Source organism: Bos indicus, chromosome 4 (genome assembly GCF_029378745.1).
Source record: "Bos indicus isolate NIAB-ARS_2022 breed Sahiwal x Tharparkar chromosome 4, NIAB-ARS_B.indTharparkar_mat_pri_1.0, whole genome shotgun sequence".
NCBI lineage: Eukaryota > Metazoa > Chordata > Mammalia > Artiodactyla > Bovidae > Bos > Bos indicus.
The window spans coordinates 81,354,108-81,374,951 of record NC_091763.1 but is presented as its reverse complement, the minus strand read 5'-3'; the positions used below and the strand labels follow the sequence as shown (position 1 = coordinate 81,374,951).

Below are 20,844 nucleotides of genomic sequence, written 5' to 3'. Positions count from 1 at the left end.
CATTTGTGTTGTTTAAGCCACTAAATTTGTGGATTAATTTGTTACAGCAGCAGTAGGCAACATGCAGGGAATTGTGGATGTGTGGGAATGTTGAGTTAGAATCATAAAATCAGGCAACTAATGGCATGTGAAATGGGCAACAGAAAACTGGGAAGGCTTTTAAGCTGGGTAAGTGGGTGGAGGAGTGTGGTGAAATTAAAAATAGAGAACGACAGCAGATTTTATAGAATGGTGTTCATTTTGCATGTAAGTATGGGTTAGATATGGATTAGTTTTGAAACAAGGAGATAAATTTAAGCAGCTGCTATTTTATAGTACTATTTAATGGTACTATTAAGGTTAATAGCGCTGTTACAATAAAATGCATGGCAAATTTTATAGGAATATTTAGAGTTTAGAGTTTTGACTGAGTGACCAAAGGGGTGAGTGAGAGAGACTGGTTTTTTAAAAAATAATGCCACATTATGTTTATATAGTGCTTTTCTTCATTTTGGGAAGTGTCCTCCCCCACCCCCCGCCCCGTTTTATTGAGGTATAATTGACAAATAAACATAAAATTATATTCAAGGTATCAACAGTGATGGTTTTGATATATGTATGCATAGTGAGAGGCTTTCCACACATTCATGACTTCGCATATTTACCTTTTTTTACCTTTTTTATTTTTTCTTGTTGTTTAGTCGCTAAGTCGTGTCCAACTCCTTGCGATAAGTAATATCATGCAGTATTTGTCTTTCTCTGGCTTACTTCCTCCAGAAGTAGCATAACATCCTCCAGATTCATCAGTGTTGTCACAAATGGCAGAATTTCTGTCTTTTTTTTTTAAGGCTACATCATATTAAACACATGCCCCCATTTTCCTTATCTGTTCATTTGCTCATGAACACTTAGGTTGTTTCACTTAGTATCTTGGCTGCTATGAATAGCACTGCAGTGAACCTGGGCGTATAGGAATATTTTGTTTTATTGTGCTTTGTAGGCTCTTTGTGTTTTTTTGTATACAAACTGAACTGAAAGTTTGTGGCACCCCTGTATTGAGTAAGTCTATTGGTGCCGTTTTCCCAGCAGCATTCTTTTTAAAAATATTATTTATTTTTAACTGGAGGATAATTGCCATCTTTTCCCTCTTGAACTTTACCTCTGCCCCCGTCCCACCCCGCTAGGTCATCACGGAGCTCTGGGCTGAGCTCCCTGTGTTACGCAGGAGCTTCCCACCAGCTGTCTGTTTCGTGTGTGGTAGTGCATATATGTCAGTGCTTCAGTGCCTTTCTCTCAGTTCATCTCCCCCTCTCCTTCCCTTGCTGTGTCCACACGTCTATTTTCTATGTCTGTGTCTCTATTCCTACCCTGCGAATAGCTTCATCAATACCATTTTTCCAGATTCCATATGTATCTGTTAATATACAATATTTGTTTTTCTCTTTCTGTCTTAACTTCACTCTGTATTAACAGGCTTTAGGTTCATCCACCTCAGTTCAGCTGACTCACAGTTGTTCCTTGTCATGGCCCAGTAACATTCCATTGTAGATATGTACCACAGCTTTGTCCATTCACCCGTCAGCGGACATCTAGGTTGCTTCCATGTCCTGGCTCTTGTAAGTAGTGCTGCAGTAAACATTGGGGGTGCATGTGTCTTTTTGAATTGTGTTTTTTTCAGGGTACATGCCCAGTAGTGGGATTGCTGGGTCACATAGTAGTTTCATAATTTTAAGGAATCTCCATGCTCTTCTCCATGGTGGCTGTATCATTTTACTTTTCCACCAGCAGTGCAGGAGGGTTCCCTTTTCTCCACATCCTCTCCAGAATATATTGTTTGTAGATTTGTGAGGTGACTCCTCATTGTAGTTTTGATTTACATTTCTCTAATAATTAGCAATGTTGAGAATTTTTTCTTGTGTTTATTGGCCACTTGTATGTTGTCTTTGGAGAAATGTCTGTTGAGGTCTTCTCCTCGTTTCTTCATTGGGTTGTTTTTCTGATACTGAGTTGCATGAGTCACATGCATAATTTGGAGATTAATCCTTTGTTAATTGTTTCATTTGCAGTTTTTCTCCCATTCTGAGAGTTGTCTTTTCATCGTGTTTAGTTTCCTTTGCTGTGCAAAAAGCTCCGAAGTTTAGTTAGGCCTTGTTTGTTTTTGTTTCTGTTTCCATTTCTATAGAAGGTGGGTCAGAGGATCTTGCTGTGATTTATGCCAAAGAGTGTTCTGCCTATGTTTTCCTCTTTGAGTTTTATAGTTTCTGGCCTTACATTTAGGTCTCTAATCCATTTTGAATTTATTTTTGTGTATGGTGTTAGGAAGTGTTCTAATTTCATGTTTTTACACATAGCTGTCCAGTTTTCCTAGCACCACTTACTGAAGAGCTCCATTGTTTTTTTCTCCATTGTATATTCCTGCCTCCTTTGTCAAGGATAAGGTGCCCATAGATATGTTGGTTTATCTCTGGGCTTGCTTTCTTGTTACATTGATCTGTATTTCTGTTTTTGTGCCAGTACCATACTGTCTTGATGACTGTAGCTTTGTAGTATGGTGTGAAGTCAGGATGGTTGTTTTTCTTTGTCAAAACTGCTTTGGCTATTCAGGGTCTTTTGTGTTTCCATACAAATTGTAAAAATCTTTTGTTCTATTTCTATGGAAATGCCATTGGTAATTTTATAGGGATTGCATTGAATTTGTGCTTTGGGTAGTCATTTTCACAATGTTGATTCTTCCAATTCAAGAACATGGTATGTCCCTCCGTTTGTTTTTGTCATCTTTGATTTCTTTTATCATCAGTGTCTTACCATTTTTTGCATACAGGTCTTTTGTCTCCTTACATAGGTTTATTCTTAGGTATTTTATCCTTTTTGTTTGCAGTAGTGAATGGGATTGTTTCCTTAATTTCTCTTTTTGCTTTTTCGTTGTTAGCATATAGGAATGCAAGGGATTTCTGTGTATTAGTTTTGTGTCCTCTACCTTTACTAAATTCATTGATTAGCTCTTAGTAATTTTCTGGTGGTATCTTTAGGGCTTTCTATGTATAGTATCGTGTTATCTGCAGACAGTGAGAGTTTTACTTCTTTTCCAACCTGGATGCCTTTTATTTCTTTTTCTCCTGTAATTGCTTGGGTAGGACTTCCAAAACTGTTGAATAATAGTGGAGAGAGTGGCCACCCTTGTGTTGTTCCTCATCTTAGAGGGAATGGTTTCAGTTTTTCACCATTGAGAAGAATGTTTGCTTGGGTTTGTTGTACATGGCCTTTATTATGTTGAGGTACCAACAACAGTAGTTTTAAAAATTGAGGTATGTATTTGTTTTAGAAATAATGCTATTGCACACTTAATAGACAACAGTATAGTATAACATAGCTTTTATATGCACTGGGCAACCAAAACATTTGTGTGACTTGCTTTATTGTAAATTTGCTTTTTGTGGTGCTTTGGGTATGTCTGTACAGATACCTCTTGAGGTAGTAATTTCATTTCCTTTGAATATACACAGAAGTGGATTGCTGGTAGTTGTATTTTTGACTTCTAGATGTGCTTCCATATGATTTCTGTGGTGGTTGTATCAGTTTGCATTCCTACCGTCAGTGTACTGAGGTTCCCTTTTCTCTACATTCTCACCAGCATTCAGTGTTTTGCACCTTTCTGATTGTAGACATTCAAGCAGATGTGTGATACCTTCTTATTGTGGTTTTGAATTGTGTTTCCTTGATGATTAGTGATACTAAGCACCTTTTCAGGTACCTGTTAGCCATTTGGATGTGTTGCAAAATCTCTTCAAGTCCTTTGCCCACATTTTTTTAAATAAATGCTTTTTATAATTAATTATTCGGCTGCGCAGAGTGGCATGTGGGATCTTAGTTCCCTGACCAGGGATCAAGTCTGCACTCCCTGCTATGGAAGCATGGAGACTTAACCACTGGACTGCCAGGAAGTCTGTTTTGCCCACTTTTAAATTGGGTTATTTGATTTTTTTGCTCTCTGAGTTGTATGAGTTCCTTATGTATTTTGTATATAAACCCCTTATCAAGAACATTTTTTCCCATGCTGTATAGGTTGACTTTTTGTTTTTTGGTGGTTTCCTTTGCTATGCATAACTTTTGTTGTGCATAAGAAATGTAAGATTGTTATACATAAGTTACGCTATGCATAATTTTGATGTAGTCCCATGTGTTTGTTTTTGCTTTTGATAAACCATTGCCAAGACCAATATCAAGGCGTTTACCCCCTATTTTTCTTCTAGGAATTTTATGGTTTCAGATCTTATCTTCAAGTCTCTATCCATTTTGAGTTGATTTTTGTGTGTGGTATAAAATAAAGGTCCGGTTTTATTTTTTTGCATATGGTCATTTAGTTTTCCCACACCATTTATTGAAGAGATCATTCTTTCTTTGTTGTGTATTCTTGACTCCTTTGTAGAAAATCAATTGGCCATATATATGCAAGGGTTTATTTCTGGACTCTCCATTTTGTGCTGTTAGTCTGAATCTCTGTTTTTATGTCAATACAATTACCAATACAGTAATCAATTATTTTGATTACTGTAACTTTGTAATATAGTTTGAAATCAGAAAGTTGATGTCTCCAGCTCTGTTCTTCTTTTTCAAGAATGTTTGTGCTATTCAGGGTCTTTTGTGGTTCCATATGAATTTTAGTATTTTTTCCCCAATTTTTGTGAAAAATGCCATTGGAATTTTAATGGGGGTTGCATTGAATTTGTAGACTACTTTGAGGAGTATGGATGATTTAATAATTCTTCCAGTCCATGAGCACAGATGTTTCCATTTATTTCTTTTTCAATTTCTTTCATCTCCTTGGTTAAATTTATTCCTGATTGGTTCATTCTTTTTGATGCTATTTAAAAGGGATTGTTTTCTTACTTAGTTTTTCTAATAGTTCATTGTTAGTGTGTAGAAGGACAACTGATTTTTTTTTAATACTGATTTTGTATCCTGCAACTTTGTTGTTGTTGTTCAGTCACTAAGTCGTGTCCAACTCTTTGCAACCCCATGGACTGCAGCACATTAGGGCTCCCTGTCCCTCACTGTTTCCTGGAGTTTGCCCAAGTTCATCTCCATTGACTTGGTGATGGTATATCAATGTTTATTCTTGCCATTTCCTGCTTGACCACGTCCAATTTATCTTGATTCATCAACCTAACCTTCAAGGTTCCTATGCAGTATTGTTCTTTACAGCATCGGATTTGACTTTCACCACCAGACACATTCACAACTGAGGATCATTTGTACTTTCACCCAGCCGCTTCATTCTTTCTGGAGCAATTAGTAATTGTCCTCCAGTCTTCCCCAGTAGCATGTTGGACACCTTCCAACCTGGGTGGGGGGCATGGTTCATCTTTTGGTGTCATACCTTTGTGCCTTTTTATACTGTTTATGGAGTTCTCATGGCAAGAATACTGGAGTGGTTTGCCATTCCCTTCTACAGTAGATCAAGTTTTGTTAGATCTCTCACTGTGACCTGTCTACCTTGCATGGCATGGCTCATTGCTTCATTGAGTTATGCAAGCCCCTTCACCACCACAAGGCAGTGATCCATGATGGGATCCTGCACCTTTCCTGAACTGAATATTCTGACAGGTTTTTGGTGGGGTCTTTAAAGGTTTTTCTGTCTATAAGATCACGTTTTCTGCAAACAAGACAGTTTTTCCTTTCTTATTTTGATGTCTTTTATTTCTTTTTCTTGCCCAGTTGCTCGGACTAGGACTTCCAATACTATGTTGGTTGAAAGTGGTACGAATGGGTATCTTTATTTTGTTCCTGATCTTAGAGGAAAAGTTTTCAGCTTTTCACTGTTGAGTATAATGTTATTTGTGGGTTGTCATGTATGGCCTTTATTGTGTTGAGGTATGTCCCTCTGTGTCCAGTCTGTTTAGTTTTTATTTTTAAAAGTTTTTACTGGAGTATAGTTGATTTACACTGCTGTGTTACTCTCTGCTGTACAACAAAATCAGTTAGTTATACATATATGTGTATCTACTCTTTTTCCATTCTTTTCTCATGTAGGTTATTGTAGAATATTAAGTAGAGTTTTCTGTGCTATATAGTCCTTATTTGTTATGTATTTTATATATAATAGCATGTATGTGTGAATCCCAGTCTCCCAATTTATCTGTCTCTCCTCCCTTTCACCCAGTAACCATAATGTTTAATTTTTATAATAAAGGGATGTTGAGTTTTATCAAACACATGATTTTTATCCTTTATTTTATTAATGTGATGTATCACATTTCTTAATTCACGTATATGTTGAACCATTCTTGCATGGGAAGCATTTCATACCTTTTTAGGGGGCTTAGAGACAAGTTTTTGAATGGACATAGCTACTAGCATGTAAAATAAACTACTAGCATGTAAAATTAGGCCAAAATAATATTGTGAATGGGTTCTTCCCTGGTAGCTCAGCTGGTAAAGAATCTGCCTGTAATTCAGGAGATGCCGGTTCAATTCCTGGGTCAGAAAGATCTGCTGGAGAAGGGGTGGGCTACCCACTCCAGTATTCTTGGGCTTCCCTGGTGGCTCAGCCAGCTGGGAAAGAATCCCCCTGCAATGCGGGAGACCTGGGTTTGATCCCTGGGTTGGGAAGAACCCTGGGAGAAGGGAACAACCCACTCCAGTATTCTGGCTTGGAGAAGTCCATGAACTATTCCATGGGGTCACAAAGAATCCGACACGACTGAGTGACTTTCACTTTCAATATTGTGAATAGTTACTACTCTAATAGACATCAAATGTCTAGACCATTTCCACCATCCCAGAAAGTTCTTTTGGATACTGCTGTTCTGTATTATATGTAATGAGGGATTTCATATTATTACGGTAAAAGTTTTTAAGAATCATTCTTTGCTAATTACATACAATTTCAGAAGACCTAGAGTCTTGGAAAGATTGGGTGACATAGTGAAGTGAACAGTACACCATGCTCTTTAAGAAACTCTAATCTAGTTAACAGTGAGCACTAACCAGTTGGTTTTTTTTTTTTAAATCCTAGTTCTGCTTTGTGTTGTATGAATTTGGGACGCCTAAAGAGATTCTGTAAGCTCTTATAAAACATTAAAAGCAAACAAGAAACAGGTAATATGTGTTCACTGTAAATTTTACAGTGCAAAAAATTAGAAAAACCATTTTTAAAAAGAAAAACCATATTTGTAAAACATGGAATTGCTGTCTATCATCCATTTAAGTTCTTTTTGTAACATGATATAATTCATTATATCATCTTACTTCTCTAATTCGATCCACTTTATATTGAGCCACTTCTCTCTCAGCCTCTTTACTTTGACTGAAGTATTAGATCATCAGTTAAAAAAAAAAAAGACCTAAACTTGAGTTTTGTGTTTTTATTTAATTTTAGATTCCCCAAATGTGTTGTTATAAACGGTGAGGATTTCCCTCGGTGGTTCAGTGATAAAGAATTTGCCTGCAGTGCAGGAGACGAAGGTTCCATCCCTGGGTCAGGAAATCCCCTGGAGGAGGGCATGGCAACCCACTCCAGTATTCTTGTCTGGAGAATCCCATGGACAGAGGTGCCTGGTGGGCTATAGTCCATGGGATAGCAAAAGGTCAGACACAATTGAAGAGACTTAGCATGCATGCACATAAACAGTAAATACATAATTGATACTTATTACCAAATATGAAACATCTTAGAGGATACAAGTTTACTAGGATAGAAAATTGCAAAAGTTAAGAAAACTTTGAAGCAATATAGAATTGGATAAGAAAGGAGAGTGTGTCTAGAAGAAAATTGCAAAAGTTAAGAAAACTTTGAAGCAATATAGAATTGGATAAGAAAGGAGAGTGTGTCTAGAAGAACTTCATTTGGTACAGAGATCCAATACCATAAAAACATCTTTTCTGAAATACGATTTTTATAAATCAAACATTTTTTGTCTTTCCGATAATTTCATTATACAGATTCTTGGCAGAAGAGACTAATCGATATGCTAGAGGAGTTACTTGTGTTGGGGTTTTATCTTTGTTTTCTTAAGTAAAGTTTCAGTTCCGTTCATTTCAGTTCAGTTGCTCAGTCATGTCCGACTCTTTGTGACCCCATGAGTTGGCAGCACGCCAGGCCTCCATGTCCATCACCAGCTCCGGAGTTCACTCAGACTCATGTCCATAGAGTCAGTGATGGCCATCCAGCCATCTCATCCTCTGTCGTCCCCTTCTCCTCCTGCCCCCAACCCCTCCCGGCATCAGGGTCTTTTCCAATGAGTCAACTCTTTGCATGAGGTGGCCAAAGTATTGGAGTTTCAGCTTCAACATCAGCCCTTCCAATGAACACCCAGGACTGATCTCCTTTAGGATGGACTGGTTGGATCTCCTTGCAGTCCAAGGGACTCTCAAGAGTCTTTTCCAGCACCACAGTTCAAAAGCATCAATTCTTCGGTGCTCAGCTTTCTTTATAGTCCAACTCTCACATCCATACATGACCACTGGAAAAATCTTAACCTTGACTAGACGGACCTTTGTTGACAAAGTAATGTCTCTGCTTTTTAATATGCATTCTAGGTTGGTCATAACTTTCCTTCCAAGGAGTAAGCGTCTTTTAATTTCATGGCTGCAATCACCATCCTCAGTGATTTTGGAGCCCCCCAAAATAAAAGTCTGACACTGTTTCCACTGTTTCCCCATCTGTTTCCCATGAAGTGATGGGACCAGATGCCATGATCTTCGTTTTCTGAATGTTGAGCTTTAAGCCAACTTTTTCAGTCTCCTCTTTGACTTTCATCACGAGGCTGTTTAGTTCCTCTTCACTTTCTGCCATAAGGGTGGTGTCATCTGCATATCTGAGGTTATGATATTTCTCCCGGCAGTCTTGATTCCAGCTTGTGTTTCTTCTAGTCCAGCATTTCTCATGATGTACTCTGCATAGAAGTTAAATAAGCAGGGTGACAATATACAGCCTTGACATACTCCTTTTCTGATTGGGAACCAGTCTGTTGTTCCATGTCCAGTTCTAAGTGTTGCTTCCTGACCTGCATATAGGTTTCTCAAGAGGCAGGTCAGGTGGTCTGGTATTCCCATCTGTTTCAGAATTTTCAATAGTTTATTATGATCCACACAGTCAAAGGCTTTGTCATAGTCAATAAAGTAGAAATAGATGTTTTCTGGAACTCTCTTGCTTTTTCCATGATCCAGCGGATGTTGGCAATTAGATCTTTGGTTCCTCTGCCTTTTCTGAAACCAGCTTGAACATCTGGAAGTTCACAGTTCATATATTGCTGAAGCCTGGCTTGGAGAATTTTGAGCATTACTTTACTAGCGTGTGAGATGAGTGCAATTGTGCGGTAGTTTGAGGGTTCTTTGGCATTGCCTTTTTTTGGGATTGGAATGAAAAGTGATCTTTTCCAGTCCTGTGGCCACTGCTGAGTTTTCCAAATTTGCTGGCATATTGAGTGCAGCACTTTCACAGCATCATCTTTTAGGATTTGAAATAGCTCAACTGGAATTCCATCACCTCCATTAGCTTTGTTTGTAGTGATACTTTCTAAGGCCCACCTGACTTCACATTCCAGGATGTCTGGCTCTAGGTCAGTGATCACACTATCGTGATTATCTGGGTCGTACAGTTCTTCTGAGTATTCTTGCCACTTCTTCTTAATATCTTCTGCTTCTGTTAGGTCCATACCATTTCTGTCCTTTATCGAGCCCATCTTTGCATGAAATGTTCCCTTGGTATCTCTAATTTTCTGAAGAGATCTCTAGTCTTTCCATTCTGTTGTTTTCCTCTATTTCTTTGCATTGATCGCTGAGGAAGGCTTTCTTATCTCTCCTTGCTGTTCTTTGGAACTCTGCATTCAGATGCATATATCTTTCCTTTTCTCCTTTGCTTTTTGCTTCTCTTCTTTTCACAGCTATTTGTGAGGCCTTCTCAGACAGCCATTTTGCTTTTTTGCATTTCTTTTCCATGGGGATGATCTTGACCTGTCCCCTGTACAATGTCACGAACCTCCGTCCTTACGTATAATTTCTATCTATATGGAACTGACAACAAGTATAGGAAAGTTAATTTAAGAAAAGTTCTGTGCTATTACCTCTGATGAGATGACAGTTTCTTTGCTGTCTCCTGCTGTGTGCCTTTCTTCTTCTGCTCAGTATCTGATGAGGGCATACAATCATGGCATAGCAGACTTACTTTGAGGTCCAAGATTCTGAAGGCAGAGGAAATTAAAAGTGTGGCTGCATGTTTCATAATATGACACTTTTGGCTCTTACATTAAAGTTATCTGAGATAGTTTATAACCAGCTTATTAGTTTATATTTAACCAAACATTTCCCTCATTTCCATAAATAGTTAAAAGCTCATTTATGATTTTAATGATTGATGTATATGAGTATTTAACCATAACTGTTAAAGTGTTTTCTAAACCAATATTCCCTTTTACCTCAAAGTATAGAGTTTGAAACACTAGCTCAGCACTGAACACTAATTGGCCCTCTGTACATTTTAAAATGTTTCTGAAAGAACGAGGGAGAAGTTGAATTTGTATTGAGTTTATCCTAAATCTAACCATTATTTGTCTTCATACTAGAATTGTAAAATGTATTCATAATATATATTATATATTATATAATAACATGAATGCCAGTTATAAACAAAAATTTCCAGTTCTTCCTTTTCTCTTCCCATTTTAATTATAGGTTCTTAGGAGTTTCTTTGCTTTTTTTTACTGAATCCCAATATTTTGATTTCAGTAAGAACTGTCTCCATCAGTTCAGTTCAGTCACTCAGTCATGTCCGACTCTTTGCAACCCCATGAACTGCAGCACGCCAGGCCTCCCTGTCCATCACCAACTCCCAGAGTCCACCCAAACCCATGTCCATTGAGTCAGTGATGCCATCCAACCATCTCATCCTCTGTTGTCCGCTTCTCCTCCTGCCCTCAATCTTTGCCAGCATCAGGGTCTTTTCAAATGAGTTAGTTCTTTGCATCAGATGGCCAAAGTATTGGAGTTTCAGCTTCAACATCAGCCCTTCCAATGAACACCCAGGACTGATCTCCTTTAGGATGGACTGGTTGGATCTCCTTGCAGTCCAAGGGACTCTCAAGAGTCTTTTCCAGCACCACAGTTCAAAAGCATCAATTCTTCGGTGCTCAGCTTTCTTTATAGTCCAACTCTCACATCCATACATGACCACTGGAAAAATCTTAACCTTGACTAGACGGACCTTTGTTGACAAAGTAATGTCTCTGCTTTTTAATATGCATTCTAGGTTGGTCATAACTTTCCTTCCAAGGAGTAAGCGTCTTTTAATTTCATGGCTGTAATCACCATCTTCAGTGATTTTGGAGCCCCCCAAAATAAAGTCAGCCACTGTTTCCACATCTATTTGCCCTGAAGTTATGGGACCGGATGCCATGATCTTAGTTTTCTGAATGTTGAGCAGTAGTGTGTTAATGTGTTGAATGTGACTTTACCTAGTTCAGAATCAAAAGGTCTGGTTTTAATACCTGGCATGCAGTTGGGTTCTAGAAGATGACTGAATCCAGCTCAGATGGTTCAGGAGGAGAACAGGGATAGGGATGGAGTACGAAAATGACAAAGGATGTGTTTTCACTGGTTACAGAGGGAAGCTTGAAAGGGCAAGGAAGGCATAGAGTCATTAGAGCCTAGTGAGAGCTGTGAAGAAGTGGGTACCTGACAGGAGCCATGGGTGATAAAGGGACACAGCGTCTGTCAGAAAATATGACCAGTAAGAAGGAGGGAATTGGAAAGAAGTAATCCAGCTTTTCTCTGCCAGTGATGGACAGCACTGGAACTGAGGAGGTGCTGTTCAGGTCTGCTTCCTTTCGGCGCAGAGTGGGGCAGAGGAATATTGGAGGGATGGGGTAATGGCAGTAAGATAATAACCAGGACAACTACTAATCAGAGGGGGACTGACTTAAGGTAAACTTTTAGATTCAATTTCTTATCTCTAAACTGCAGATACTTTACTGGGGTTGATGTGGTCATTAAGTGAGCCGTAACAAGGTACTGCAGTAGTGCCTTGGTCTTGTATTTTTTAGAAGTTTTGATAAGGTGTGAATTTGAAAAGCTCAGCTTTATTTCTCTTGTTGCCGTGCTGCATTTGTTTCATAAGAACTTTGATTGCCACCATACTTTTGAATATACATTAGTATTTGTGTTTCCCAGTGATTTTGGGGGCTTTCCTGTTAGCTCAGTTTTAAAGAATCCACCTGCAATGCAGGAGACCCCTGGTTCGATTCCTGGGTTGGGAAGATCTGCTGGAGAAGGGATATGCTACTCACTCCAGTTTCTTGGGCTTCCCTGTGGTTCAGTTGGTAAAGAATCCGACTGCAATGTGGAAGACCTGGGTTTGATCCCTAGGTTGGGAAGAACCCCTGGAGAAGGGAAAGGCTACCCGTTCCAGTGTTGTGGCCTGCAGAATTCCATGGTCCGTATAGTCCATGGTGTCGCAAAGAGTTGGATACGATGGAGCGACTTTTTCTTTACTTCAATGATTTTTGAGAAGTGAACAGTCATTGTTCAGTAGTTCCCAGGATTTAGACTTTTTTTACTTACTGTCAAATGAGAAGTTTCACTCTTTTCATTCTTGGTGTAGACAGAGCACTGCTTGCTTCTGAACTTATGGATGAACTGCTTTTGAGATGCAGAAATTATCTCCCTGGTGAAAGACTGGTCAGACTTCACTCTCCCACGTCTACCATTGATGTATCCTTAGTGACTGCTTCTATTTTCTTGAGACAGCAGTGATTGTATTTTCATATTTTTTGCTCCTAATTCTTACTGTATTTCTTCTCATCCAGCTTTAATCCAGCTTTACCTTTGAGCATTAGTAGACCAGACCAGAATCAAGCATTCACTCTGTTTTCAGGAAATGTATAGCCACTAGATGATATTTTACTTAAAAGCACTTTTTATTTTTTTAAAAATTCTCTCACAAAAACTGTATTGTGATTTTGAAATTAAATACTTACTATTTAATTTACAGGCTCAAGTTAGCAGTTTTGTATATTGCAAATTGAACTTTTCTGAATTACTGACTAAATCTTAATTATTTTCCACCAGACGGTCTGCCAAATCACGAAGCAGAAGCCCATATTCATCTAGGCATTCAAGATCCCGTAGCAGGCATAGATTGTCTAGATCCAGAAGTCGTCATTCTAGCATTTCTCCTAGCACACTAACTCTGAAGAGTAGCCTGGCAGCTGAATTGAACAAGAATAAGAAAGCACGAGCTGCAGAGGCAGCACGCGCTGCAGAGGCCGCTAAGGCCGCAGAAGCAGCCAAGGCTGCTGAGGCTGCTGCCAAAGCTGCCAAAACTGCCAGCACTTCTACACCTACCAAGGGGAACACAGAAACTGGTGCCAGTGCATCACAAACCAACCATGTGAAGGATGTGAAGAAACTTAAAACTGAGCATGCACCTTCTCCCTCAAGCGGTGGAACTTTAAAAAATGACAAGGCAAAAACAAAGCCACCTCTTCAGGTAACAAAAGTGGATAATAATTTGATTGTAGATAAAGCCACCAAGAAAGCAGTTGTAGTTGGAAAGGAGAGTAAATCTGCTGCTACAAAGGAGGAACCAGTATCTCTTAAAGAGAAAACGAAACCACTTACACCAAGCATAGGAGCCAAGGAGAAGGAGCAACACGTGGCTTTAGTGACCTCTACCTTACCACCCTTACCTTTGCCTCCCATGCTGCCTGAAGATAAAGATGCCGATAGGTGAGTGCAAAAAGGTTTGTTGTGACTGGTTAAAGAAACAGAAATCTCAGTTTGAAATGACAGATTATTTGACCCCTCCCTCAAGAAACTTTATGAAAGACTGTTTAGTAAGTGAATTAATTTTCTTTATGGTATACAACTTAAAATGAAGCATATTGCTTATAGGATGAAAAAATTATAGCTTATGCTAAGAATTCCAGGTAAAAATTGCCATTGTCATGGGATATAATGTATGTTTCAGTTTGAGTTTGGAAATTAGAAATGTCAGTATTTTCTTTGGCTGATATTCTTTGATGTTATCAGAGACAGGACATTTTATAATAGAATCTGTCCTGGGTGATAATATCATATTATCTTGCTTATTTCTAAGTGTTTTCACTGGCCTTATAAAGGTCCCTTTATGAATATATGATTTTTTAGTTTTTTATTGACTTAATTTTTTGCAGCTAGAGATTAATTACATGTTACAGAAATGTCATAATGTATTAATGCTTTCCTTTAAATTATTTATAAATTTCTGTTGTTGGGGGTGTAGCTAGTACTTTATTTTGAAACAGTTTAAAGAGGATGAAGGTAAGAATGACTAAATGTAAACGCAGTCCTAGGAATGTTTCTCAACTTGTGCTCGGATGGAAACTTGCTGCTGCTTGTGATTTGCCTATTGACTTGACCTTTTTCATTTTTATTTTTATGAAGAAATTATAACTCCTACTCCCCTTTTTGTTAAAAAAACAACTCTATGGGCAATTTTTCTAGCTGGCATCTTTAGGGAATTTGAAAACTAGTTGATAAAAATGCCATGTGGGCAGGTCTTTCAAGCACTCACTTTGGCTAGCTTTATGAAAGTTTTGTAATTTAAACAAAAATAAATTATAATTTCATGCCCTTTTGTATTTTTAGTACAATCAGAAATGTTGCTGAAGGGACCCCATCCAGTTTAGTCAGGTGTTATCTAGTTATACTATTTCTAATTGTGATATTTGCAGGTTTGACTGTTTTTGTTAGGAACACTGAAGGGACATAACAGTAATGATTTATAGTTTTGATGAGTCCTGGAATAAGTTGCCCAGCACAGAGAGGCATGAGTCTAGAACTGAGTCACTTCATCAGTAAGAAAATAAGCCTGTTGCTGAGAATCTAGTGATTCTGGACCAGTGAGACTAGGTATTCTCTACTTTACTCTTCATATGTGCTATAGGGGTAAATTTTACTGGTAAGAATTCAGGATATGTGCCCAGGTGGTGACTGCTTATTAAGAAGGGTATTCTTTGTGCATCTGTTTTTAATAAGATGGTGGCACATTCCATACTTGGTCATTAAAATTTTTTTTGACTCTCCTTCTTTGCTGTCTACTTTTTTTATTGTGTCTCTGCTCTTTTTTGCTTTGAATGTTTTTGTATGTTTCAAGGATATAGAACTTTTTTAAGACTCTTGAGTACTACTACTGACATATGTGGCCAAAGATTGATTTAACACCAGTTACAGCCACTCTTCTTTTTGTTGTTCCAAATATGATTGTCTGAAATTTGGCGAGTGGGAGCTCCTTTAAGCCAACTTCTTTGTCCTTTTGATATGACCCCTTTTATTTTGGAGTGCAGTCTTGCTTCCCATCCAAAAAAAACTCACTTTGAACTTTCTCTCCCAGCCCTGGAATCTATTTCTCTCTGAAATCATAAGATGGACTGTTAACTATATGTATACATCTAATCATCTTTTTTAAAAAATGAGGATCATACCAGTTATAATAATATTCTTCCTCTCTTCTTTTGAAATTTAATGTATTGGAGATCTTTCCATGTTGGTAGAGATAGATTCAGTATTCCAACACATGGAAGTGGATGCATCACTTTCTTATTAATTATTCTGCTGTTGATTAATGGATATTTAGATTTATAATTGTTTTCTATTAAACACTCCTTATACATTAATATTTTATGTACACATGAGCAATTTATGTGGATAGTTATGTGGTCAAATATCCACATTTAAAGATTTGATAGAAACTACCAAATTGTGTCTTAGTAGGATTGTGTGTCAATTTATGTAGCCAAATATATAAAATGTTTTCAGTATCACTAAATATTGCCAATTTTGAAATATTGAAAATCTTTAAAATATGTGATTAATTTTGCCTTTTTCTGATTATTGAGATATAGCATCTTTCTGAACATTTGTTGGCTATTTATTTTTTCCAGTGAATTGCTTGTTCAGGTCTTATGCTGACTTTTCCTTAAGATTATTATTATTTTTTTAATTGATTTATAGGTACCCCTTATGTTAGGATCTTGATCTGTGCCTGTCAGAGTGTGTTGCTTGTCTTTGAGACTTAACTTGTTTTGGCTGTGTGAATGTTTTCCATTTTGAATGTATTTGGATCTGTCATTTTTCCATTAAAACTTACAGGTTTAAAAAGTTTTTAAAGGTTGATTCACATCTCACAGATATTTGTTTCTGTTTATTGTACGTGGGAGAAAGACATGGTCTGATTGTCCACTCTCGTCCACCACCTTGTGGACTAATAGATCAGTTGTTGCTAACATCATTTATTGAATACTCTATCTCACTGATTTCTGGTGCCATATATAAAAATTAGACACGGGCAGGTAATGTAAAAGTGAAGGGATGGAGTAAATGACTGCTTAGTGAACAACCCAACCCTTCAGCCTCAACTTCAATGCTGCTGTGAATGAATTTGGGCCCAGTGTTGGTATTTTTTCCTTTATTCTTAGATAAATTTTAAATCATTTGATTTCTCTTGCTTGATTTTTTGTTTGGGACTTGATTAAATGCAGTGATTAATTTGGAGACTGACAGCTGTACAGAATTGGAACTTCCCATATGAAAACATCATTTCTTTCTTCATTCTTGTCTAGTTTTATGTTTATCAGTCATGTTTTAATTTTCTTCTCTTGATCTTATACATTTCTTGTTAAGGCATTTTATTGTTTTTTGTTACTGTAGTATATGGAAACAAAAAAAAATCATTACATATCCTATTTGGTTATTGCAAGTATTCAGTGCTAATATATTTTAAATTATATAGTGTTATTCTTGGGAAGTAATATTTCATTTCTCTTAAGTCTTGGAGCCTTGCTGAATTTAATAGTTCATATAATGATGTATTTGAATATAGGCAGTCTTTTACATGCTAAATTGTAAGTAAAATAAGACTTCTACTCTCCTCCCTCATGTTGTTTTTGTACAAGCGAATTTTTGACTAAAGTCTAATTATGAGTTAGAGACTACAGTTCTCTAAATAAATTATTTTAAATAGATTTATTTTCAGACAGTTCAAGTGATACTTTTTCTAGAAAAAAGCTTTTACTGTCTTTCAGTCTTGAGTTGGCTACCCTTTCCTATATTACTCTGGAAATCAGTGTGTGTAGTACTGTATCCTGCTGCTTACTGATGTCTTCCAAAAGACTGAAAGCTGCTTTCTGAGAAGAACTGAATCTTAATGTTTTTGTGAATTTTTTTCTCTTGTTAAACTGTAGTGTTTTATGTAACACCTAGCACATGGATATGTACAGTGAATATTTGTTAAATGGTGGGACATTAAAATTGAAAAGTAGGTTGCATGACATCATTACTATAGAAATAAAACTGCAATCCAATTTCCTTTTGAGCTTTTTTTCCCTATTAGAGGTTACCTTCTAGTAAGTAACTTGGTGTTGTGAAGAAAAGTCATAATTTTATTGATAGTTTTTATCAGATGGTATTAAAAGATCCATATATTTATTGTACAATAATATTAATGTTCAACGTAAGTAGGAGAAGTGATAATTAAGTAAAATGACAAGTTGTTAACATCAGTAGTCATTTCTGACTACAGCAGTTTAGTTTCACTAGATTTTTTAAATTCTGGGACTCATAACTGTCATGAAAGTATATGAAGTAAGGCTTCTCTACTGGCTCGGTGGTAAAGAATCCACCTGCCAGTGCAGGAGACAGTGTTCAATCGCTGATAGGGAAACTCCTGCATGCTACAGAGCTGCTGAGCCTGCGTGCCACAACATGGAGCCTGTGCTCTATGCCTGGGAGCTGCAGCTACCGAGCCTAAGCACCTTAGAGTCTGTGCTCTGCAATCAGAGAAGCCACTGCAATGAGAAGCCTGTGGACCGCAACAACAGGGTAGCCCCCGCTTGCCGCAAGTAGAGAAAACTGCATGCAGCAACAAAGACCCAGCACAACCAAAAATAAATAAATAAAATTCTATATATAAAATGGAAGTATGTGAAGTCCAAATTTTATTATCATTTTAAGATTCTATTCCAATGTGTTATATTTGTAATGTCTGGGAGGTTTAAAATAATTACCAGGTTAACATATACTTAAAAAAATCAGAGCCCTTAATATATTCATAAAAAGTATAAAACTGAGCTTAATTTTCAACTGTAATTCTGATAAACTAGAATCTTAAAAAAACTTTAAAAAAAAGAATCATTGTCCAATTCAAGAAAAATTTATTCGGAAAAGGAATGAAGCTAAATCAGTTCTTTGTGTGTGTGCTCAGGCCTGTGTGACTCTTTGCCACCCTGTGGGCTGTAGCCCTCCAGGTTCCTTTGTGTATGGAATTTTCCAGGCAGGAATACTGGAGTGGGTTGCCATTTACTATTCCAGGGGATCTTCCTGACCCATGGATCAAACCTAGGTCTCTTGCATCTTCTGCATTGGCAGGTGGATTCTTTTCTACTGACCTACCTGGGAAGCCCTAAATTAGTTCCCTGGGGTTATTTAAATAGGCAAGATAAATAATAGCATGTGGTTTATTTCTTACAACAAAATGGCTTTTTCTCTCTCTACCAGAATCAAACCAAATGCTTTAAAACTAATGAATTTTCCTGTAAAGCATGACTGCTTGGCTTTAAGTTTTAATTTATAGTTTTATAGTAATTCTGTATCATTAAAAAAGAAACATTTTTAAAGAACAGTTTTAGTATTTACAAAAATTTACAGTGATATTACAGAGGGTTACCATATACCTTGCACTCGGTTTCATTATTAACATCTAACAGTGTTTTTAGTATGGTACATTTGTTACAATTAATGAACCAATATTCATACATTATTAGTAACTGAATTCCATATTTTTCTTAGTTTTCCATTTTTTTAAAATATAATTCTGTATCATTTTTATTCCTAAATTTTGTATTTTGCAGTTGAATATAGCTGGAAAGTAAACTAGTCTTTTGCCATTGCATATTTCATAAATGTATTTTTATTTCTCAGTGAAATAAACTCTGTGTTTATTCATGATTCCTTTTTAGCTTGCGAGGAAATATTTCAGTAAAAGCGGTTAAAAAAGAAGTAGAAAAGAAACTGCGATGTCTACTTGCTGATTTACCACTGCCCCCTGAGCTACCAGGAGGAGATGATCTCTCAAAGAGTCCAGAGGAAAAGAAAACAGCAACACAGTTACATAATAAAAGGAGGCCTAAGTATGTGCTTGCTTTCTACCTGCTCTTAAATTGGCCAGAGATGATTATCATCAGAAAAAAAATTATAAAATATAAAATTAAGACTTTAAAAAAGTGTATTTTTTCAGCTTAAGTATATGAATAAATTTTATTGGAGCTTTGAAAATTTTTTTCATAATTGCCTGAGTTCTTACTTAAAGTGACTAATAAAACCACAATTTTTTCTCAGTTTGTAATGTATTGATTTCTTGGGATATTATATGTGTTGAAGAAAACTTCTATAATTAATATATTTAAAGACAGAAATATTGAAATTGGGCAAGGTGGAAGTCAGCATTCAGTGAGCCCAAACAAAATTAGAAATGGGCAAGCTGCTATGTTTTCCTTTCCTTTTAGCTCCATTTGCTCCCATAACTAATATATTCTTCATTTTGCAAGAGGTGGAGTGGAAGAAGGTTTGAAATCTGTATCCTAAATTAGCTTCAAGTAAGTGCCTAGAGATAACTCTTTCCCTTGTAACCTGTTCGTCAGTTAAGGAGAAGAGAACGATTCCTTTTTTTTTTTTTTTAACTTAACCAAAGAAAAGTGTGAGTAAGCCTTTGAGTTAGATCTGATTTTAGAATTGCTGTTTCAGGTAGTGTCTAGTATAAGAATATGAAGTGATTTTCTAGTGTAGAGTAGAAAGCTAGAAAACTTTTAAAATAGTCTCTCCTTGAGTATTGTAGCTTAATTACTTAAATACTATTACCTGCCAGAATATTAAAATACTACAGAGTTACATATCTTCTTGATGAGTGTCAAATATTTGTTGTATACATAATGCACACTTTTTAAAAAGTGTGGATTCCTAAGGGATGATTATATTAATATTTCTATATTCTCTTGACTGAAGTCTTTCTGGTGCTTCTGTTTTTAAGATAGTTTTATTGAGCCATAAGTCTCAATATGCTTTATATGTTAATATGCTTTATAGTTAGATCTGTGGTAATTTTCGGATTTTTAAACTTGACTTTTGAAAGCAAGTACGTATAGATTTGTTGTCAGTGAAGGAAAAAGAAAACACTCTGGTGGTTGATTAGAGAGCTTTGACTCTTTGGACTGGTGTTGCTTTGGTCCACTCACTGAAAAATTACATTGTATTTCTGAAAGTCCTTCATAAACACTTTACTTCTCTTTCCTATTCTGTTAGTCTACAGAAGGAAAGTCAGTATGCAGAAATAATAACTTGACTTTCATGAAGATTTATAGTACCAACTCATAGTGTTACTTGTCTTAGATGATCACTAATATACAAAGGTGAGGGGAAATAAAAGATTTAAAATTGGGTGGAGGGTGGATACTGCGTATTAAATAGTTTATTCAGTTTGCTTGATTGTATATAAAAACTTCAGAACTATATTTGATAGAATATGTGGGCCTCGCTTTGGTGAAATCAAAGAGAAAGATATTGACTGGGGAAAACGCTGCGTGGATAAATTTGATATCATCGGAATTATTGGAGAAGGCACCTATGGACAAGTTTACAAGGCCAGGGATAAAGACACTGGTAAGAATGCCAAGTATTTTGGATCTTTGGGTCTATGGAATGTACTTAATTTGTGTTTCTCTTCTAATGTATAACTTGAGGAAGTTTCAGGAAAAAGTTAAACTTGAATTTATCATGCTCTTGTTTCATCTTGTTTTTGGTTTCATTTTATATATAGACTAACGTTAAGATATGAGTTCA

At 36.7% G+C, this 20,844-nt stretch overlaps 1 protein-coding gene across 4 annotated transcripts in view; it reads left to right on the top strand.

The window, feature by feature from the left end:
- The window catches only part of CDK13 (cyclin dependent kinase 13), a 122,109-nt gene that overhangs the window by 21,257 nt on the left and 80,008 nt on the right, over positions 1-20,844 (top strand). For all 4 annotated transcript variants that reach the window (XM_019958980.2, XM_019958979.2, XM_070787280.1 and 1 more), the window contains exons 2-4: positions 13,042-13,701; positions 18,969-19,139; positions 20,525-20,664. In XM_019958980.2, the coding sequence (XP_019814539.2) occupies positions 13,042-13,701; positions 18,969-19,139; positions 20,525-20,664 (971 nt within the window). The remainder of the gene's footprint in view (positions 1-13,041; positions 13,702-18,968; positions 19,140-20,524; positions 20,665-20,844) is intronic.